The following is a 24141-nucleotide window of genomic DNA, read 5'->3' on the forward strand; positions in this document are numbered from 1 at the left end:
TGCTTTTTTCATTTTTATTGCCCAGATGTAGTACTTTGCATTTTTCCCTGTTAAAAACCGTTCCGTTAGTTGCTGCCCACTTCTCCAGTTTATTTATATCTTTTTGAATCCTCTCTCTCTTCTCTAGTATTAGCTATCCCTCCTAGCTTTGTGTCATCAGCAAATTTAATCAGTTTACCCTCAATTCCTTCATCTAAATCGTTGATAAAGATGTTGAACAATACAGGGCCCAGGACAGAGCCCTGTGGTACCCCACTTGAGACATTCTTCCAACTGGATGTGCAGCCATTTACGACCACTCTTAGGGTCCGATCACTAAGGCAGTTATGAATCCACCTAACAGTTGCCTTGTCTATTCCATACTTAGTCATTTTTTCAATAAGGATTGTATGAGATACTTTGTCAAATGCTTTGCTGAAGTCAAGATATACTATATCTACTGCATTTCCTTGATCCATCCAATCAGTGATTCCGTCATAGAAGGAAATTAAGTTAGTCTGACATGACTTATTAGTTACAAACCCATGCTGACTCTGTTTAATCACTTCATTCTTATCCAGGTACTGACATACATGTTGTTTAATAATTTGTTCAAAGATCTTTCCTGGTATAGAAGTCAGACTCACCGGCCTATAGTTGCCTGGGTCCACCTTCTTCCCCTTTTTGAAGATAGGAACAACATTTGCTCTTCTCCAGTCTTCTGGGACTTCTCCTGTTCTCCAAGAATTTTCAAACATTATGGAGAGGGGTTCAAAAATTTCTTCTGCTATCTCCTTCAGTACTCTGGGGTGTAATTCATCTGGACCTGGAGACTTGAATTCATTTAGGTTAGCTAAGTGTTTCCTCACTATCTTTCTGTTTATAGATATCCTGGATTCTTCTATTCCCTTAATAGGACCGTGAAGAACAGTTGATGTTACATTCCCTTTCTGAGAGAAAACAGATGCAAAATAGGAATTTAAAAGTTCGGCCTTCTCAACATCCTGTCTTACCATTTCATCATTTTCATCGTGTAAAAATCCTATAGCATCTTTGACTTTTCTTTTACTTTTGACACATCCCCAAAATCCTTTATTATTGCTTTTGACATCTCTTGCAAGCCTCAATTCATTGTCAGCTTTAGTTAATCTGATTTGTGCCCTGCAGATTCTGCAGACAGCATTATATTCTTCTTTAGATATGCCTCCCTCTTTCCAATTTTATAAAGATTTTTTTCTTCCTTTTTAGCATCTGCTTAAGTTCTGTGCTCATCCATCCTGGCTTCCTTAAATGCTTCCTATTCTTCTCTCTTTTCGGAATTGTTAACAATTGTGCTTTGAGAATTTCATTTTTCAAGATTTCCCATTTTTGTCTTTAAGGATATCCAGCCATTGGATCCCTCCAATTCTCTTTCTGAATCCCTTAATATCTGCCTTTCTGAAATCTAACCTTGACGTCTGAGTCTTCACAGGTCTTCCTCTAAAATAGCATGGTCGCTACCTCCTAGGGTCCCAGCCACTTTTACCTCCTCAACCATTTCCTCCCTGTTTATAAGGATTAGATCCAAGGTAGCAGTTCCCCTTGTTTTCTCCCCTACCTTTTGGAAGATAAAGTTGTCAGCAAGAGAGGATAAGAATTTCCTTGACCTGTTAGTTTTGCCTGAGAGAGATTCCCAACAAATGTCTGGATAGTTGAAATCTCCCATGACAACTATGTCATATTTTTTGGAGAACTTGGCCATTTGATGCATAAAGAGTTCATCCATATCTTCAGCTTGCACAGGCGGCCTGTAATAAATGCCTACAATGGTGTCCTTTACATTGTTCTGTCCTTGTATTCTTAAGGTACTGTCACACTTAGGCTGATTTCACATTTGCGTTAAAACAACGCTGCGCCATGCGTCGTTAAGCACCGCCCCGAGCCGGCTACCTGCCCGCCCCATCTGGGATCACCGCCTACTTTCGCATTTGCACGCATGCGATCGGCGCACCCTATCATTAGGATAGGGTGCGCAGATCATGCGCTGCCAGTGTGAAAGTAGCGTGCTGCGCACTTTTGACGGTGCGCCGTGCGCGCCGAAATGCAACATGCTGCATTTCGGCGCGCACGGCGCACCGTCAAAAGTGCGCAGCACGCTACTTTCACACTGGCAGCGCATGATCTGCGCACCCTATGCTAAAGATAGGGTGCGCCGATCGCATGCGTGCAAATGCGAAAGTAGGCGGTGATCCCGTATGGGACGGGCAGGGAGCCGGCTCGGGGCGGGGCTTAACGACGCAGGGCGCAGCGTTGTTTTAACGCAAATGTGAAACCAGCCTTAGCGATGTACCAGCGATCCCGACCAGCGATATGACGCGGTCAGGATCGCTGGTACATCGCTAAGTGGTCGCTAGTGAGCTGCCACACAGGCAGCTCTCACTAGCGACATCGCTGGGGACGGGGGTCGCTACTTACCTGTCAAATTAGGCGATCCTGCGTCCTCCCGCCCGGCTCCACGCTTGTCGCTCGTCTCTCCACAGGAAGCGCCGCAGGAAGCTGACGACGAGAAACAGTCCTGAACGTTCTCGCGCGATCAGCGATAACCAGCGGGGGAGCGGTCGGAGGTAAGTATCAGATATAGCTATATCGCTAGCAATATCGCTATAACGTCACTAGTTATAGCGATATTGCTAGCGATATCTCTTAGTGTGACAGGCCCTTTACCCAAACAGTTTCCACAGAACTCCCAGTCTCTGAAGCTTCAATCTCTGATTGATAAGGACCCGTAGTTTGGTCATACGTGGCCTACAACACCCGGACTAGCCGGATTAGTCGCATTTAGTATAAGAAACGTGTTGTTGTAAATGTTATTGAGTCCCTGCGAGGGCAGTTTGTTGTTGCCTATTTGGTTTGTTCAGCAAAGCCCCAGCGGCACCAATTTATAAACATTTATTTTACAAGTCACACTCAGTCTCGTGTCTCGTCACTGCATCCTGAGAACCTGTCTGAACCCTACACTCGCACTGGTGTGTGTGATGCTAGAGATATTCTAGCATCATACACATTTGTGTTATCATGGCCAACAGTGCATTGTCTATTGTATTGCAGTGTGATACCATGTCGCAGTGACTCTTGGCCATGAACACACAAGTGAGTGTGATGCTAGAGATATTCTAGCATCATACACATTTATGTTATCATGGCCAACAGTGCATTGTCTATTGTATTGCTGTGTGATGCAGCAGTGACTCTTGGCCATGATCACACAGGTGTGTGTGATGCTGGTGATTTGCCAATCAGTGCATTGTCTAATTTTTTTTATTTCTTTTTTCCACAGTGAACAAAGTCAGAACCCGTTGGCGCTCGATGAAGGACCGCTTCAACAGGGATGTTCGTCAGGAGGGCCAAGGTCGCAGTGGTGCTGCGGCAAGGACCAGAACAAAATATCGCTACCATAGGGCATTGTCATTCCTAAGACCGGTCCTTGCCACCAGAGCGTAAGTATTTTGTTGTATTGTATTGTTTTTTACTCTGTGCTTTTCTATTCCACAGCAGTTGGCGCTTGTAAATGCATTATGGTATTGTTTTATTTTTCTTTTCACAGCACCTGGAGCAGCACCCTGCAACCTATCCCTGGAACGGTCCTTCATCGAAAGACCTCGGACCTGTCCTAGCCGTCCGACAGCCAGGAAGCAGCTTGCAGGTCGGCCTCACTGACAACTGGAGACCAGGAAGCTTGTATGTCACGTCTTCCTCTGTCCCAGGTCTCTGCCACTGGTTTTGCGGGCACTTTCTGCCAGCGGCAGAGGGCCTCGGACAGGAATGTCATGCCCGAGTTCCTTCACTTGAGCTCGGTCTTTCAGAATGGCATCAAGGCGCTGTCAGACAGAGTGGAAAGTGGTTTTAACCACATGGACCACCGCTTCCAGTCTGTCGAGAGTCGCCTTAACCGTCTGGAAGCCAACCTCAACAGACCAGCGCACCATTTTTTCAGCAAAATTTAACGCGACATGGCGAAACACCTTAGCCCAGATCTTCAGCTGACTGTGATGCAGGCCTGCAACACTGCTTTCTTGAAGGCTATGCAGCAGAGTCAGTACGTGCAGCAGTCATTGGTGGCATTTCCACCTGTGCCACCACTGACTCACTTCATCTCACTACCGACTTCTGCTGCCTACAGGGGTGGATTAAGGGTAGTCAGGGCCCCGGGCTGTTCAGACTCTGTGGGCCCCCGGTCATGTGCCGGGGTCGGGAAGTCACTAAATTTCATGACGCATACGGTGCGTCAAGGGGTTAAATACTGAAGTAAAAAAACTCTGCAAATATGCAACGTGTGCACGAGGCCTCACAAATACTGAGGTAAAAAACACCAAATGCTCAGCATGTCCATGAGGCCTTACAAATACTGAGTGAAAAACTCACCAAATACTCAGCGTGTGCACAAGGCCTTATAAATACTGAGGTAAAAACTCACCAAATGCTCAGTGTGTGCATGAGGCCTTATAAATACTGAAGTAAAAACTCACTAAATACTCAGGATGTGCACTAGGCCTTATAAATACTGAGTGAAAAATACTCAGCGTGTGCACGAGGCCTTACAAATACTGGAAGGCTTCCACCCAACATCTAGTCCTGACTCACCTGTACCTAACATCGATACCAGCTAATAGTCTGCAATCACCTGCTGACCTGGACCCATGACCTGTCAGACAAGTTACTTCACATGAGTCACGCAGAGGCTTCTGCTTCATGAACTTCCTCAGATATAAGAAGCAGCCTCCAATGTGCAGCCTGTGGCCGGATAAACAGGAAGAGACGCTCCTTTTCACAGGCTGTGCCCAACATAGCAGCAGAGAGGTTAACGCCACAGACAAGTCGCCGTCTCCTCACACACTGGACACAACGCTGCATCTGGTGACGAACAAGTGCACATTGTGCAATGTTAGTCATGTCCCAGATGTTTAGCAAGTGGAGGACCAAGGGGGACCAAAAAAGACCCCAGGATTGGAACAGGAACATGGGAAAGTGGACGGCGGTCGGAGGGGCAGGTTTTATATAGGGGTCGGAGTAAGTAAATATATATACTGTACAGTACAGAACAAAAGTTTGGACACACCTTCTCATTCAAAGAGTTTTCTTTATTTTCATGACTATGAAAATTGTAGATTCACTCTGAAGGCATCAGTACTATGAATTAACACGTGTGGAATTATATAATTAACAAAAAAGTGTGAAACAACTGAAAATATGTCATAGTCTAGGCTCTTCAAAGTAGCCACCGTTTGCTTTGATTACTGCTTTGCACACTCTTGGCATTCTCTTGATGAGCTTCAAGAGGTAGTCACCGGAAATGGTCTTCCAACAGTCTTGAAGGAGTTCCAAGAGATGCTTAGCACTTGTTGGCCCTTTTGCCTTCACTCTGCGGTCCAGCTCACCCCAAACCATCTCGATTGGGTTCAGGTGTGGTGACTGTGGAGGCCAAGTCATCTGGCACTTGTTGAATGTCATCCGCTCAATGCCGACTTTTATTCCCCATTGACTTGCATTGAGGTCGGGTTTCGGACGAAACTCCGACTTTTTTTGCCCTAGTCGGACCAGTTTCATCTGAAACTAATTTTGTTTCATGAAACCCGATCCGACTAAAGTCGCTCAACTCTTGTCCCAACCCCATTTGTAAGGCAAAAAATCCCACTTATTAAACCTGACGGGGCACACCGGTGAAGTGAAAACCATTTCCGGTGACTACCTCTTGAAGCTCATCAAGAGAATGCCAAGAATGTGCAAAGCAGTAATCAAAGCTAAAGGTGGCTACTTTGAAGAACCTAGAATATAAGACATATTTTCAGTTGTTTCACACTTTTTTGTTAATTATATAATTCCACATGTGTTTATTCATAGTTTTGATGCCTTCAGAGTGAATTTACAATTTTCATAGTCATGAAAATAAAGAAAACTCTTTGAATGAGAAGTTGTGTCCAAACTTTTGGTCTGTACTGTGTGATATATATATACACATATATTACTACATGCGGGCAGCGCCTACATGTACAATCCTCAGGTTGTATAACTTTCAACTGGTCAAAACATTTCTCTCAGTAGGCCAAGAAAGAAATGTGGCAGGAATAAAGTACACCTAATAGTAACTTATGTGTGAGGCAGAGGTGACAAGACCCGCCATCTCGTGTCCACCTTACTAAAGGTGCCCACTGCCCACATATAATAAAGTTGATGGAAACAGATGACTTCCACTATGATGATTGGTTACCGGCCGCCCGACCACACCCATTTCACAACTAGTCACACCCATGTCACGCCCCAACCACACCCATTTAGCACTGCTGATAACACTGACTGGTACTGAGGGCACAGTGGCTGGTATTATGGGCACAGTGGCTGGTACTGTGGGCACACTGACTGGTACTGAGGAAAAGAGAACAAAGAGAGAGAAAAAAGAGAGCGAAAGAAAGAACAAAGAAAGAAATAAGAAAGAAAGAGAGAAACAGAGAGAGAAAGGAAGACAGAATAGAGAGAAAGAAAGAGGGGACAGAAAAAAAGAACAGAGAGAGAAAAAAGAAAGAGGGGAAAGAAAGAACAGAGAGGGAGAGAGAAAGAAAGAGGGGAAGGAAAGAACAGAGAGAGAAAGAAAGAAAGAGAAAGAAAGAGGGGAAAGAAAGAACAGAGAGAGAAATAAGAAAGAAAGGGGAAAGAAAGAACAGAGAGGGAGAGAGAACGAGGGGAAAGAAGGAGCAAAGAGAGAAAGAAAGAAAGAGAAAGAAAGAGGTGAAAGAAAGAAGAAAGAGAAAAAAAGAAAGGGGAAATAAAGAAAGAAAGAAAGAAAGAACAGAGAGGGAGAGAGAAAGAACAGAAAGTGAATGAAAGAAAGAACAGAGAGAAAGAAAGAAAGAAAGACAAGGAAAGAGGGGAAAGAAAGATTCTATAAAGATACTATACCAGCCCGGCTCACATTGTAGTGCCCACCTGAGCCTCCTGGTGCAGGACAAATCATGATCCACTCACATGGCCAAAATAATCAGAAAAACTTCGTCACTCAAAATTATTTTTATTTTCTCACAGAATGTCAGGCAGAGGCTTTTACAAAAAGTGAAATTTAGGGCATTTAAGACCCAACCCTTTCAATAAAGAACTCAAAAAATCTTGATAATTCAGGCACTTGCAACGTTTCAGCTAATATAAGCCTTTGTCAAGCCTACATCTGCATAAAGCTATAAAACAAAATATCAGATTTATATACATAAGAGACAATTCAATTAATAGTGTCCAGACATTTAGAGAAATCCATAATATTACATAGAAATATCAAAACGCATTATCTAGTAATGCTTGAGTCCTATCCCAAAATTGATAATCAGATATCAAAAAGAAAGAACACAATACCATAAACATAGCAGTGGTCAATCTCATAATTAATCACAAAAAAAAATAAAATGAATAAAAGACATGAACAGGTATTTCCAAAAGTACCCTAATATTCCTTAAAATAAACATAAAGTCATTTTAACTGAAAAATGCGGGATCAGTATATCTAGCTCTCACTAGTATCCACATATGAGGCAATCAGTAATGGTGCTATCCCCAGACGGGGAACAAAAGAATCTACTGCCTGCAAGAAAGAAAGAACAGAGAGGGAGAGAGAAAGAAGATAAAGTGAAAGAAAGAACAGAGAGAAAGAAAGACAAAGAAAGAGGGGAAAGAAAGATTCTATAAAGATACTATACCAGCCCGGCTCACATTGTAGTGCCCACCTGGGCCTCCTGGTGCAGGACATATCATGATCCACTCACATGGCCGACATCCCCGAGTCCAAGAAGATCCCGCTGTCCGCGCTGTCGGAGGAGGACATGGTGATGATCTGAAGCATTCCCTGAAGTGCCTCCATGGTTCCGTCACAATCTCCTCTGGTCAGCTTCCAGCACGTCACTTTCGATGGAATGTCACATGTGAGTTTTCAAGTGCTCCTCGGGGCTCCGCCGAATACTCCTGCGTCTGCGGGAAAAGTAAGCTCCAGGTCGGGGCAGAGGGGCAGACTCTCAAAATCTGGGACAGTTGGATGGTATGAATGCTCCCCATAATACACCTTGTACACGCATGGCTCTGCACACCTCATACACACACGGTTCCGCTGTGTATGCTTCATACACACGGCTTCACTCCGTACACCTCACACATACACAGCTCCACTCAGTACACACATGGCTCTGTTGTGAGTTCATTCTCTGGTTCACAAGTTGTGAGTTCTCCTTCCAGACTCCCTCTGGTGTTAACAGGAGGTAGTGAGGCTGATTTGATCGGTGGAGATCTGCCACCTGAGAATGAGGATGACGACTGGATCTCAGGAGTCTCAGATTGCATTTAAGACAGCCGACGCCCTATTCAGTTGCTGGTGATTCCTTCTGGCTTGTCAGCTCTTGGTTTTCAGCTCTGTTCCAGTCATCTAAAGCTAAGTTTTTCTGCTAATGTTCACAATTGATTTTGTTGGTTTATTCAGTTTTTTGTGTGGTCAGCCAGCCCCGGCTGGGGGCTGTGCTGAATTTCCACTCTTATTTATCAGTATTTTGCCAATTGGCTTTTTGTCCCTTACTAGTTCAGTCTCTTTTTGCTCTGTCTCAGAATATTTCAGAGTGCTGATATAGTGGGAGAAGTCTAGTGACTTCAGGGTTAATTTTTCTATCAGAAGTGTTGGACATTATTTTTGTAGGGTTTTTTGCAGGTTGCAGACAGTGTCTTTCCTTTCCTTTCCTGTCTAGTTAGTTTGGGCCCCAACATTTGCTCAGCCTATTTCCCTCCTGTGTTTGTGCCTTCATCTTGTTTCACCGTCAATACATGTGTGGGGGCTGTCTCTTCCTTTGGGGTCTGCTCTGGGGCAGTTAGTTTTCCCTTTTCTTGCTTTAGGCTTATTTAGTTTTCCAGCCGTGACGAGGCATCTAGGAACATCGTAGGCACGCTCCACGGCTACTGCTAGTTGTGTGGTAAGAACAGGGATCTGCAATCTGCATAGTTACCAACCTCTCTGGTTTTCTGTGACTTAGCTTGTTTTGCTTTTTTCTCCTCGGTGACCCATTCATAACAGAATCACCAGCCATACCGCAGATTCTAGGGTACTCAAAAGCAGGAAAAAGTTGTTAAGAAAAAAAAAAAGTGTCAGAATTTTTTTTATATTTTTTCCTCTTTTTTCTCTGGGGTCGTAGGAGGATTTTTTTCTTTCTTTTTCCTAATGGAGATTAAGCAATTGTCTGATTGTCTGTGGAGCAGCTGGCTGCTGAAGTGCAGGGAATTTCCACCTACCTCATTCAGTCACATGCTGCTGAACCTAAGATCCCTACTCATGTTGTGTTTTCTGGGGATCGGTCTAAATTTCTGAATTTTAAGAATAATTGTAAATTATTTCTGGCCTTGAAGCCTAACTCATCGGGGAGCTCTGTGCAGCAGGTTAAAATTGTCATCTCCTTGCTGTGTGGCGATCCCCAGGATTGGACTTTTTCTCTGACACCTAAAAATCCTATTCTGACTAATGTGGATGCATTTTTTCGGGCTTTGGGGTTGTTGTATGATGAACGTAATGCTGTTGATCAAGCTGAGAGAACCCTGTTGGCATTAACCAGGGTCAGGATTCTGCAGAGTTATACTGTCAAAAATTCCGAAAGTGGGCGGCCCTTACTACATGGAATGATAGTGCATTGGCAGCTCTCTTTCGGAAGGGTTTATCAGAGACCGTAAAAGATGTTATGGTGGGATTTCCTGTTCCCTCTGGTCTGGATGATTCTATGTCATTAGCCATTCAAGTTGATCGGTGTTTACGTGAACGTAAAACTACACGGGAGGCGCTGCCACCTTTTGAACAAACGTCTGAACCTATGCAATGTGATGTGGTTTTGTCTAAGGCGCAACGTCAGAAGTTTAGAAGGCGTAATAAGCTGTGTTTTTTCTGTAGAGACGCCTCTCATATTTTTTTTGTCTGCCCAAAATGAGAGAAATGTTTAGCTCACACATTTGCTGTGGGCAGTATACAACCTAAGTTTCTTTTGGCAATTACTCTGATCTGCTCCTTATCCACGTTTTCCACGAAGGCTTTTGTGGATTCAGGAGCAGCGTTGAATCTGATGGATTTGGACTTTGCTAAACATTGTGGTTTTTCCATGATGCCTCTGCGGATGCCTATTCCTTTGAGGGGTATTGATGCTACTCCTTTGGCGGAGAATAAACCTCAGTTTTGGACCCAGGTGACAATGCGAGTTGCCCCAGACCACCAAGAAAATTGTACATTTTTGGTGCTTCATAATTTGAATGATACTATTGTTCTGGGTTTTCCTTGGTTGCAAACTCATAATCCAGTTTTTGATTGGAAATCTGGGTCTGTGGTGAGTTGGGGTTGTCAGTGTGTTCTTAGGGACGCTCCTGTTTTTTCCACCTCTCCTCAGTCTCATGATATTCCTGATTATCTAGCCGATTGTTCTGATGTATTTAGTGAGAGCAAGTCTGCGTCTTTGCCTCCTCATAGGAGTTATGACTATGCAATGGAGTTGATGCCTGGGTGTAAATTTCCCAAGGGTCGGCTTTTCAACTTATCAGTACCCGAAGATGATGCTATGCGATCCTATATTAAGGAGTCATTGGAGAAGGGTCATATTAGTCCATCCTCGTCACCTTTTAGGTGCTGTTTTTTTTGTGGCCAAGAAAGATGGTTCATTAAGACCGTGTATTGATTATCGTTCCCTTAACAAGATGACGGCTAAATATCAGTACCCGTTACCTCTGATGTCTGATTTATTCTCCAGAGTTAAGAGTGCCTGATGGTTTACTAAGCTTGACCTCAGGGGGGCGTATAATCTTATTCGCATCAAGCACCGGGATGAATGGAAGACAGCGTTTAATACTCCGGAGGGACATTTTGAGTACCTGGTGATGCCTTTTGGGCTCACTAATGCCCCTTCTGTCTTCCAGTCCTTTATGAATGATATTTTCTGTGACTTTGTGGATAAGTTTTTTATCATCTATCTGGATGATATTTTGATCTTTTCTAGTGATTGGGATTCTCGAGTGGAACACGTCCGGACTGTGTTCCGGATTTTGAGGGAGAATTCCCTGTTTGTTAAGGGATCGAAATGCCTCTTTGGTGTACAGAGTATTTCATTTTTGGGATTTATCTTATCTCCATCGACTATTGAAATGGACCCGGCCAAGGTACAGGCCATTTATGATTTGGTTCAGCCTATTTCTTTGAAGGCCCTCTAGAAGTTTTTGGGTTTTGCTAATTTCTATCGTAAATTTATAGGTAATTTTTCTGGTATTGTCAAACCACTGACTGATTTGACCAAGAAGGGTGCTGATGTGCTGAATTGGTCTCCTGAGGCTATCTCAGCATTTCAGGAGCTTAAGCAGGGATTTACTTCAGCTCCAGTTTTACGGCGACCTGATGTCTCACTTCCATTTCAGGTGGAGGTAGATGCTTCTGCGATTGGCGCAGGAGCTGTTTTGTCCCAAAAACACCCTGTGACTTCTAAGATGAATCCCTGTGCCTTCTTTTCTCGAAAGTTTTCCCCATCTGAACGCAACTATGACGTGGGGAATCAGGAAATGTTGGCCATTAAGTGGGCATTTGAGGAGTGGAGACATTGGTTGGAGGGAGCTAGATATCAAGTAGTGGTCCTCACCATTCACAAGAATTTGATTTATCTGGAGTTGGCCAAACGCTTGAATCCTAGACAGGCTAGATGGGCCTTGTTTTTCACGCGTTTTAATTTTGTGGTCTCTTTTCTTCCGGGCACTAAGAAAGTTTAGGCAGACACCCTTTCTAGGAGTTTCTTTGCCGATTCTCTTAGTGTGACCGAGCCTACTACCATCCTAGGTGAGGGGGTAGTTCTTTCTGCCATTTCGCCCGATTTGAGACGCGCCCTGGAGGAATTTCAGGAGGATATACCTGAGCGTTGCCCTTTGGGAAAATTGTATGTTCCTGACCAGTGGAGAAAGAGAGTGACATCTGAAATTCATTGCTCTGCATTGGCTGGTCATCCAGGTATTTTTGGTACCAGAGATTTGGTGAGTCGGTCCTATTGGTGGCTTGCCTTATCTCGGGACGTCAGGAATTTTGTACAGTCCTGTGGGACTTGTTCTCGGTCTAAACCCTGTTCTCGTTCTAGTGGGTTGCTGATGCCCTTGCCGGTGCCAAAGAGGCCATGGACCCATATCTCAATGGATTTTATTTCTGATCTTCCTGTCTCTCAGAGAATGACTGTTATCTGGGTGATTTGTGATAGATTTTCGAAGATGGTCCATCTTGTACCACTCCCAAAGTTGCCATCTTCCGCGGAGTTGGTGCCCTTGTTTTTACAACAGGTGGTTCGGTTACATGGGATTCCTGAGAACATTGTGTCGAACAGAGGAGTCCAGTTTGTTCCCAGATTCTGGAAAGCCTTTTGTTCCAATCTTGTAATTCAGTTATCTTTCTCCTCCGCGTTTCATCCCCAGACCAATGGACAGACTGAGAGAACAAACCAGACCTTGGAGTCTTATTTGAGATGTTTTATATCTGCTGATCAAGATGATTGGGTCTCAGTTTTGCCCTTGGCCGAATTCGCACTGAACAATAGAGCTAGTTCTGCCACTTTGATGTCACCCTTTTTCTGTAATTTTGGGTTTCATCCTTGATTCTCTTCAGGGCAAGTGGAATCTTCGTCCTGCCCAGGTATGGACACTGTGGTTAAGAGAATGCAGCAGGTATGGGACCAAGTGGTGAATGAGTGGTCACTCTCTCAGGAAAAGGCCCAGCATTTTTCCAACCGACATAGGACCATTGGTCCCCGGTTTAAAGTGGGTAATGTGATTTGGTTGTCGTCTAAGAATATTCCTATGAAGGTTGCATCTCCTAAATTTAAGCCAAGATTTATTGGTCCTTATAAGATTTTGGAAATTCTTAATCCTGTTTCGTTTCGATTGGCTCTTCCAGTTACGTTCAAGATCCATAAAGTATTTCACAAATCTCTGTTGAAGAGGTTTGTTGAGCCAGTGGTTCCTATGGCAGCACCTCCTGACCCTGTGTTGGTTGAAGGCACTGTGGAATTTGAGGTAGAGAAAATATTGGATTCTCGTTTGGTTAGACGGAGACTCCAGTATTTGGTCAAATGGAAGGGTTATGGTCAGGAGGATAATTCTTGGGTCTCTGCCTCCGATATTCATGCCAATAGATTGGTTCGTGCTTTTCACCGGGCCCATCCTGATCGGCCTGGTGGCGTGGATGAGGGTTCGGTGACCCCTCCTCAAGGGGGGGGGGAACTGTTGTGAGTTCATTCTCTGGTTCACAAGTTGTGAGTTCTCCCTCCAGACTCCCTCTGGTGGTAACGGGAGGTAGTGAGGCTGATTTGATCGGTGGAAATCTGCCACCTGAGAATGAGGATGACGATTGGATCTCAGGAGTCTCAGATTGGATTTAAGACAGCTGACGCCCTATTCAGTTGCTGGTGATTCCTTCTGGCTTGTCAGCTCTTGGTTTTCAGCTCTGTTCCAGTCATCTAAAGCTAAGTTTTTCTGCTAATGTTCACAATTGATTTTGTTGGTTTATTCAGTTTTTTTGTGTGGTCAGCCAGCCCCGGCTGGGGGCTGTGCTGAAATTCCACTCTTATTTATCAGTATTTTGCCAATTGGCTTTTTGTCCCTTACTAGTTCAGTCTCTTTTTGCTCTGTCTCAGAATATTTCAGAGTGCTGATATAGTGGGAGAAGTCTAGTGACTTCAGGGTTAATTTTGCTATCAGAAGTGTTGGACATTATTTTTGTAGGGTTTTTTGCAGGTTGCAGACAGTGTCTTTCCTTTCCTGTCTAGTTAGTTTGGGCCCCATCATTTGCTCAGCCTATTTTCCTGCCTGTGTTTGTGCCGTCATCTTGTTTCACCATCAATACATGTGTGGGGGCTGTCTGTTCCTTTGGGGTCTGCTCTGGGACAGTTAGTTTTCCCTTTTCTTGTTTTAGGCTTATTTAGTTTTCCGGACGTGACGTGGCATCTAGGAACATCGTAGGCACGCTCCACGGCTACTGCTAGTTGTGTGGTAAGAACAGGGATCTGCAATCTGCATAGTTACCAACCTCTCTGGTTTTCTGTGACTTAGCTTGTTTTGCTTTTTTCTCCTCGGTGACCCATTCATAACATGGCTCCACTCCGTAAACCTCGTAAACATGCGGCTCTGCTCCGTACACCTTATACACATGCAGTCACATTCTCTACACCTTTTACACAGATGGCTCTGCTCTGTAAACCTTGTACACATGCGGCTTTGCTCCATACACCTCGTACACACGCGGATCCACTCCATAAACACACGGCTCAGCTCTGTACACTTTATACACACAGGGCTCTGTTCCGTACACCTCGTATACACGCGGCTCCGCTCCGTACACCTCGTACACACACGCAGCTTTGCTCCGTACACCTCGTACACACACGCTGCTCCGCTCTGTACACCTCGCACATGCGCGGCTCCACTCTGTACACCTAGCACGCAGCTCTACTCCGTACACCTCACACGCACACGGCTCGGGTGCATAAACACACAGCTCCATTCTGTACACCTTGTACACACACATCTCCGCTCCGTACACCTCGTATACACACGCAGCTTCACTCCGTACACCTCATACACACACGCAGCTTCGCTCTACACCTCATACATGCGGCTCTGCTCCGTACATGCGTGGCTCTGCTTCGTACACCTCACACATGCACGGCTCCACTCCGTACACCTCGCACGCGTGCAGCTCTGCTCCTTACACCTCGTACGCACGCAGCTCTGCTCTGTACACCTCGCACATTCGCAGCTCCGCTCCGTACACCTCGCACATTCGCAGCTCCGCTGCGTAGACCTCGCACATTCACGGCTCTGCTCCGTACACCTCGCACACGCGCAGCTCCGCTCCATACACCTCGCACATTCGCAGCTCTGCTACATACACATCGCACACACACAGCTACATCCACACTGTAAACCCCTCCTGACCCCACACATACTTCCCTCATCCGGCACCATGACAATCAGCACAGCAGTCCCACATAAAATACATTGAGGGCTGTGTGTACAGGACCTGTGAAGAGGTTACAGGAGGGGAGGAGTCAGGTGTCACATGATCAGGGGCCTCCACTGAAGCCCCTGATCAGGTGACCCCTGACTCCTCCTCTCCTGTGACCTCATCACAGGTCCTGTGCGCACAGAGCAGGGATTTATCTGTGAGGGGCTGGTGCTGCGGTGGCCGGTGGGTCTGGAAGGGGGAGGAAGGGGTCGGTACATGGGAGGGCGTGGTGCTATGGTGGCGGATTATAATGGTGCAATTTTTCCTGGGCTGGTGGGCCCCCACACACCACTGGGCCCTGGGCTACTGCCCAGATTGACCTCATTATAATCCGCCACTGGATGCATACCACTAGCACGGCGTGAAGATAGGGTCTCTCCAGTAGCCAGGAATCTGCCAAACAGAGAAAGAACAAAAATTAATATTTACGTCTAGGGTTTTTTTAAAACTGTAACATAAAAAAAATATTAGTACATGGCATAACAATAATTCTGCAGGCTTTTGTTTACTACATGGCAGAACAATAATTCTTCAGGCTTCGGAATAGTACATAGCAGAACAAAGAAAATTATGCAGGCATTGGTTTGTAAATATTACGCACCGTAATGTGACCAGGAGCCGTTCCTCAGGAGGAATTGCACGACGGAGCTCTGTGTCCTGTCTCCGGATGGATTCTTGAACACGAGCCAGCAAATCCATGAAGCTTTCTTGAGACATCCGGGTATAGTCATTAAATTTCTCCGGGTTTCCCTGGAGCTCGCTGTAGAGGGTGTGGTACACTCCACGGCTCTCCCAGAGTTCAAATAATCGGATGTATCCACAGACGCCACTGCTGCCATCTTTGATGTCTCTCTCTTTCCCTTTGTTGCTGGCAAGCAAATGCAAAAGCCTGAGCCAGCGCGATGTCCAGATCCAAGTTAAAGTGAAAACTCTTCCATCGCAGATCCATGTTCACAAAGGAAAAAGCCAGCAAATCTGAAGAATTCAGCTGTAAACAGGGCCTACTGTATATAAAGAATTCCCATGACACACGCCCACTGGTGTCCCATTGGTGGAGTCTGTTTCAAGATTTTTTCCTCCTGTGAAATGTGACACCTAGACAACGCATGCACATAAAAAACGCGAACGCATGCAAAAACACATGAAAACGCTGCGTTTTTTTGGTGCCATGCGCACGCTGATGTGTCAAAAAATTGCTGCGTTTACAAGTGTATTTTTTAGTGCGTTTTATGCGCGCACGAAACGCTGCGCATAAAGGTGCAAATGTAAAACTAGCCTAATGGCCCCCACAGTGCCCCATACAGTATAATGGCCCCCACATAATGACCATGCAGTATAAAGGCTCCACAAAGTGCTCCATACAGTATAATGGTCACATAGTGTTCTATACAGAATAATGGGTCCCACATTGTGCGTCATACAGTTTAATGGGCCCCCCATAACAAATACTTACTTCTAATCATTCCCCTGCTGCTCCAGTCTCTGCAGCATATCTTCTGATCCTCTACACTGCACAGGGTGCGCGTTGTAAAGATGTCATCTCGCCTGCTGTGCTGAGATGTCAGACGCAGAGGGAGAATGATGGAAGATGGAATGGGTCAACCATACTCAACCTTGCAAGCCAGAATTGTCCCGCGGGCCAGAGTTTGACATGTGTGTTGTAGATATATAGATAGATACATAGGTACATAGATACATAAATATACATATACATACTTACCTTGTAAAATAGGATAGAGATGAAATAAAAATCCAATAAAAAACTTTCTGAAATAGAACTGTAATCAAACTGAAAAAGTATAACTGTAAATCCTAATATGATATATTGCTGTGAAGGACTACAGAAACAGGATCGCAGTAATTTCACTCCAGATGCTGCTATCAAAAATGCATCCAATCTGTAAAATAAAAAAAAACAAAATAAAGTATTGAAATACAATGATTTCACAACAGGATCTAATTCTGACATAGAACTTCAACCTTATGGTCCACGGCCAAAAGGACAGATGTGTTTGTTCAGATCCATTTGTTTGAGAATCCCAAGTGCATGCTCATGTAGGGGGTATGATATATTATGGTAATGCCTTTGTCTTTCTCTTTCATCCCGGTGCCTTATATTATCAGTGTATGTACAGTATATTTGTTAATACATTATGGTACTGCTACAAGATTAAGTATATTACCATGTCTATATAATGGTACTGCTACACTGTTATGTGTATTACCGTGTCTTGCTAAATGTATAAATGTACAATGTTATACCATTGTAATGCTGCTATGTATAGTGTATAAGGTCAGTGTAGTTACTGGATTGGCCACTAAATGAGGGCATTATAGTGTACAAAGCTTTCAGCTAGTGAATAGGATAGGAAAGGGTTAACAATAGGAGGGGCTGCTGTGGTAAGCTAATAATGTTCCTTTAGGTAATGAGAAGAGCCCGGGTGCCCGAATAGTCCACATGGGCTCTATGCCCAGGACACCACAGCAGTCACGCAACATTTAAGAAGAAGGGAAGCTTAGTGTCATGATCTGACAGTTTTAAATTTGACAAAGGGAATTTTTTTTACTTTGTCAAGTGCAAAGTGTGACGTGATTGCCCCCGGTGGCCGTTGGAATTATCACAAGTGGTGTCTTTCATTCTAAGTTGCCCGGTGGTGGGGAGTGGTATCGCACCTTAGTGGTAGGTTTAATTTGTAATTATAAATCAGGTGTGAGGCTCTATAAAGGAGTCTCAGGGTATTCAATCATTGTTGGTGATAGTTGTTCATTTGCAACCAACCTTGGTGGTGGAAGGAGCTGGAGAGATTGCTCAGCTCAATCTGAGTCCTGGTGTGGAAGGAGTCACTGAAGGGAGTTCTTTGCAGCACTTTCTGAACTTGGTGGCAGCTATTCAGGAGGAAGGCTGCAGTCGGTTGCTGGACTCTGTGCTGGAGCATTTGCACAGGGAGAGCTAAGTTTTCTATTTCCCCTGTTTGTGACTTTCCTTATGTGTGATCTAGTGCAGTGGTGGGATTAGTTTCCGCACCGGCCAATGCCCTAGCGAGGGATTAGGTTCAGGGCGAGTCAGGGCATAAGGTTCGCGTGCGGCGACAGGTGCGGAGCCTGTATAGGGAACGTAAGGAGTGCAGGGACGCTTCCTTAGGGGAGCTCAGGAGGTCTCCACGTCCCTATTTCCTATTACAGGGCCCACCACTGTAATTGTTCCTGTGTTTCTCCTTATTATTTAAATTCGCCAGCTGGAGGCGGGGTATCCAGTTTTACGTGTACTTTTTAAATTCGCCAGCTGGAGGCGGTGTATCCGGCTGCACGTTCCGGTATTATTTAAATTCGCCCCGCTGGAGGCGCTGTATCCAGGGTCACGTGTGTCATAAATTCGCCCTGCTGGAGGCGCTGTGTCCAGTCACACGTTGACCGTGACACTTAGCTATTCGGAGTCTATAGGACAGAAGTATGGTGTCAAGCAGCAGGATTACAGCAGTTCATAGCTGGAGAAAGGAAGCGGTCCGGGAAAGTACAGGGCACAGACTGTTCGACATGTGGCAGATAGTTGCAGGGGCTGATGCTCTCAGGATTTGGGTGAAACGGACAAGATAAATCGCAAGCACAGGAAGTCAGAAGAGGGAGAACGCTGTGGTACCGCCTAAGGAGCTATTACCCCGTAATGTACTGGAGGACGTGGACCTGAGTACAGGGAAAAAAACAGAATGAGAATTGCATGTTCTAACTGACAAGAATGTGCTGCCAAGTTGTTCAAGAAAAGTTTCAATTGTTGCATTAGAACCGGAAGTGTCTCAATTCTTGCAAAACAAATTGCAGAAAGACTTCAGAACCACAGTGGTATCCCTCATAGCGCTTTGAGAGAAGACACAGGCATGCTGGTGAAAGATTGCCATTTTCATGTAAGAGGAGGCCAGGGCACAGATATACCAGAGTGCTTGAACATGACTACATCCCTGGATCTCCCTTACATTGGGATACCCAAACAGAACATTATCAGAGGTCTAGGGCTGTGATCACTGCAGCAGCTGCATTCCTAACTCTGAAACTAAGTGTCATCAGTGGCTGGGCTAATGCCTTCTCAGCTGGGCATGCGTTGGTTATCAATTCCAAGTAACAGCCATGTGCGTAGTTATGCTACACCAGCAGCTGTTAGAGGCAGATGATGGCTAAAAAAACACAGTCAGAGTCAGAAAGCTGGCATATGAAGTAAGCATCCATCATATGTCGGTAAATGATTAAGGAAACAGAAAATGCCATGTTAATCATGAACCCGAAAGCGTGGCAAGCCAAGAGACAGCCAGACAGGAAATCTATAATATATCTCTGTAAGCGTCACTCTGTCCGAAGCCTTTATAGACTGCGCAAGCGTGACGTGACTGCGCTGTCTGGCTCCAGACAGAATGAGGCATCCAGCGGTGAGGAGTGTGTATGGCGCCGGAGATGGCGGTACCGTACACACTGCATACCGCCATCTCCGGCACCATACTAACATACTTATCTGACCGGGAGGAGCGTTGCCATGGCGCTTCTCTTCGGCCGGTGACCGGGGCAGTAGTGCGGCCGTAATCGCGCATGCACATAGCGTGATCCAGCGCCATTTTACTGAAGACACATTTGCAGCGTGTCTTCAGCAATATGGCACCAGACAGCGCTATGGGCATGCGTGTACTCCGGCGCCACTCCTCCCCCGGCCTCCAGCAGATCGTGACAGCGCTGGAGCACAGGAAAGAAGGGTGAGTATAAATGGTTTTTTTTGTATGTGTGTAGTTTAATAGGGGTGAGGGGACTATGCATATCAGGATAGGGGGTGAGGGGACCATGCATATCAGGAAAGGGTGGATATGGCATGCATACCACAAAAGGGGGGTGAGGGGACCATGCATATCAGGATTGGGGGGTGAGGAGACCATGCATACCAGGATTGGAGGGTGAGGAAACCATGCATACCAGGATTGGGGGGTGAGGGGACCACGCAAACCAAGATTGGGTGTGAGGGAACAATGCATACCAGGATTGGGGGGTGAGGGGACCATGCATACCATGAAAGGGGAGTGAGGGGACCATGCATACCATGATAGGGGGGTGAAGGGACCATGCATACCAGGATAGGGGGGTGAGGGAACCATGCATACCACAAAAAGGGGGTGAGGGGACCATGCATACTACGAAAGGGGAGTGAGGAGACCATGCATACCATGAAAGGGGGGTGAGGGGACCATGCATACCATGAAAGGAGGGTGAGGGGACCATGCATACCACAAAAGCAGGGCAAGGGGACTATGCATACCATGAAAAGGGGGGTGAGGGGACCATGCTTACCAGGATTGGGGGTGAGGGGACCATACATACCAGGATTGGGGGTGAGGGGACCATGCATTCCAGGAAAGGGGGGTGAGGGGACCATGTATACCAGAATTGGGGGTGAGGGGTAGCATGTATACCAGGATAGGGGGGTCAGAGTACCATGCATACATGGATAGGGGGTGAGGGGACCATGCAAACCATGATTGGGGGTGAGAGGACCATGTATACCAGGATTGGGAGGTGAGAGGACCATGCCTACCAGGATAGGGGGGTGAGAGGACCATGCATACCAGGATGGGGGGGTGAGAGGACCATGCATACCAGGATAGGGGGGGTGAGAGGACCATGCATACCAGGATAGGGGGGGTGAGAGGACCATGCATACCAGGATAGGGGGAGTGAGAGGACCATGCATAGCAAGATTGGGGGATGAGAGGACCATGCATACCAGGAAAAGGGGGGTGAGAGGACCATGCATATCAGGATAGGGGGGTGAGGGGTAGTATGCATACCAGGATAGGGGGGTGATAGGACCATGCATACCAGGATAGGGGAGGTGAGTAGACCACGCATACCAGGATTGGGGGATGAGAGGACCATGCATACCAGGATAGAGGGGGTGAGAGGACCAAGCATACCAGGATAGGGGGGGTGAGAGGACCATGCATACCAGGATAGGGGGTGTGAGAGGACCATGCATACCAGGATACGGGAGTGAGAGGACCATGCATAACAGGATAGGGGAGGTGAGAGGACCATGCATACCAGGATAGGGGGGTGAGAGGACCATGCATACCAGGATACGGGAGTGAGAGGACCATGCATACCAGGATAGGGGGGTGAGAGGACCATGTATACCAGGATAGGGGGGTGAAGGAACCATGCATACCACAAAAAGGGGGTGAGGGGACAATTGTCGTAGTGGTATCGCTGTGACAGCCGATATCTGTGCTTGCTCAAAGTTTGCCCAGTTTAGGTCAGTTTTCCTTTTTATGGCTTGGGTGTCACAGTGCTGATATACAGCAATAGTTAGCCCAAAAAAATACAGTTCACACATTTGTGGTAGTGGTATCTCCATGCCGGTTGATATCTGTGCGTGCTCAAAGTTTGCCCAGTTTAGGCCGGTTTTCCTTTGTTTGGCCAGGGTGTCACAGTACTTAGATACAGCACTAGTTATCCTCAAAAAATACAGGGCACACATTTGTCGTAGTGGTATCAACTTGCCGGTTGATATCTGTGCGTGCTCAAAGTTTGGCCAGTTTAGGCCGGTTTCCTTTTGTTTGTCCTGGGTGTAACAGTGCTGATATACAGCATTAGTTAGCCAAAAAAATTTAAAAAAAACAGGGCACACATTTGTCGTAGTGGTATCATCGTGCCAGATGATATGTGTGCGTGCTCAAAGTTTGCCCAGTTTAGGCCAAAACATTGTATTTTTTGCAGTCTGTTAACGTACCTATTAATTCTGATAAGGCAAAAAACATTTTTACCTAAAGTCCAGATAGGTAAAAGTGTGTTTTTCAAGCACAGGTATCACATACCAGTTGCTTCCCAAATCACCCTTTTGTAGTGAACGTGTATAATATTCTAGTCCATTTACAATGGGCAAGGCGTGTGGCAAGGAACGGGGAAGTGGATGTGATGGTGATGGTGCAGGCCGAGGCCGTGGGCAAGCTGAAATTGGCCCACCAAAAACACCCACATCTTCTCGCTGGACCTTAGTGTCCGAAGTCCTAGGGCAGTGTTCCCCAACTCCTGTCCTCAAGGCCCACCAACAGATCATGTTTTCAGGATTTCCTTTGTATTGCACAGGTGATGCAATTACCACCTTGGCAATACTAAGGAAATCCTGAAAACGTGACCTGTTGGTGGGCCTTGAGGACTGGAGTTGGGGAACACTGTCCTAGGGGACCGCAGCAAGACAGCACTATTGAAGCCCGAGCAGTGTGAAAAGGTTGATGGTCGGATATCAGATAATACTTCCAGTTACTTATCCACCACCACCAGCACCCTGTCTTCAACATGGTCAAGTCACAGTAGCCGTGAATCTGGACCGTATATTCCTGACCCTGATCCTCCTACCTTCCACCATGATGAGTGCCCTGAGACAACTGATCCCACACTCAGACACTCTGAAAAGCTGTTCAGTTTTCCACTTGGAGATTTGTGAAATGAGCAAATCAGTCAGAAGCTGGAAGCACTGCAGCACTGCCAAAGCAAAGTGGCAACAGGCTGTGCTGAAGCTAATTTGCTTAAGTGACAAACCGCACAATGCTGAAGAGTTGTTGACAGCTCTGAAAGAGCAGGCAGATGTGTGGCTGACACCGCTGAATCTCCAGCCAGGCATGGTTGTGTGTGACAATGGCCGGAACCTGGTGGCGGCTTTGAGGCTAGGTGAACTGATACATGTACCATATCTGGCCCATGTGCTGAACCTCGTTGTTCAACATTTTCTAAAACGCTATCTGGATCTGCAGGTTAAAGTACGCTGCCTGTGTGCACACATTAGAGAGTCAGCTACAGCTTCAGCCGCCCTTGCCGTGCTTCAGCAGCGATTGCAGATGCCGGCTCACCAACTGGTGAGTGATGTCCCCACTAGAGTTGAGCGAAACGGGTCGGTCAAGTTCGTAAGTCGCCGACTTTCGCTAAAGTCGGGTTTCGCCGATCAAAACCCGACCATAGCGTGAGGTCGGCCATGAGGTTGCCGACCCACGTGCCAAAGTCACGTTTCCCATGGTGCTTCCAGCGCCTTTGCTCAGCCAATCATCAAGGATGCACACTGTGGGCAACGCAATGACATCGGCAGTGACCACCACCATCTTAGAGAAGGGCATTTGTGTGATTGGCTTGCTTTGTGTGGCGTCACAGTGGCTATAAAAGCCCTGACCGCCGACCGCCATTTTACTTCTGCCGATCTTAGCATAGGGAGAGGTTTCTGCCGCTGATTCTCAATAGGGAGAGTTAGGCAACAGAGAAAAAAAACTGTGCTTCTTCTGATATCGATTTCAACTGTACAGTTAGTGTGCAGTGACAGGGGAGGATTGTTGTGTGAGCAGCAGCGCTGCTGGTTATTAGACTGCCTTATAAGGCTACCAGATAGCTGCATTGCTGTGTGCACACTGCTGTGCAGACTGCTTTTTTAAAAGCAAAAAAACTTTTATTCTGATGTTTGCACAGTTACAGAGCGTTCATTTTTTCACACACCGTATAGAGGTGTACGCTCCTCACACACTACCGTGTACCGGCTGGTATCACGGACATATACATGCTATATGTGTGTGACGCCGTAAAAAAATAGACAGAGATTTTAAATTTTCCATACATACACCGTATAGAGCTGTCCGCTTCTCAAACAGTATTGTATATCTGCTGTTTGGATTACGGTCAAATCTATACAGAGACAGCGTGTGTGTGTGTGACACTGTAAAAAAAAGACAGGGATTTAAAAATTTCCATACATACACCGTATAGAGCTGTACGCTCCTCACAACCTACCGTGTACCGGCTGGTATCACGGACAAATACATGCCATCTGTGTGTGATTCCGTAAAAAGACAGATGGAGATTTTCATTTTTCTATATATACACCGTATAGAGCTGTCCGCTTCTGATACAGTACCGTATATCTGCTGTTTAGATTACGGTAAAATCCATACTGAGACAGCGTCTGTGTGTGACTACGGAAAAAAATAGACGTAGATTTTCATTTTTCCATACATACACCGTATAGAGCTGTACGCTACTCACACACTACCGTGTACCAGCTGGTATCACGGACAAATACATGACATCTGTATTTGACTCCATAAAAA

The 24141-nt window shown here is 45.9% G+C and overlaps 1 protein-coding gene across 1 annotated transcript in view; it reads right to left on the reverse strand.

Annotated features, from left to right (window-relative positions):
* LOC141054931 (pecanex-like protein 2) overlaps positions 1-24141 on the reverse strand; it is a 2173030-nt gene that overhangs the window by 860226 nt on the left and 1288663 nt on the right. The window contains exon 20 of the mRNA XM_073551818.1: positions 16749-16926. Within this exon, the coding sequence (XP_073407919.1) occupies positions 16749-16926 (178 nt within the window). The remainder of the gene's footprint in view (positions 1-16748; positions 16927-24141) is intronic.

Source organism: Dendrobates tinctorius, unplaced genomic scaffold, assembly GCF_039654945.1.
Source record: "Dendrobates tinctorius isolate UK_male_01 unplaced genomic scaffold, ASM3965494v1 ptg000181l, whole genome shotgun sequence".
Lineage (NCBI taxonomy): Eukaryota > Metazoa > Chordata > Amphibia > Anura > Dendrobatidae > Dendrobates > Dendrobates tinctorius.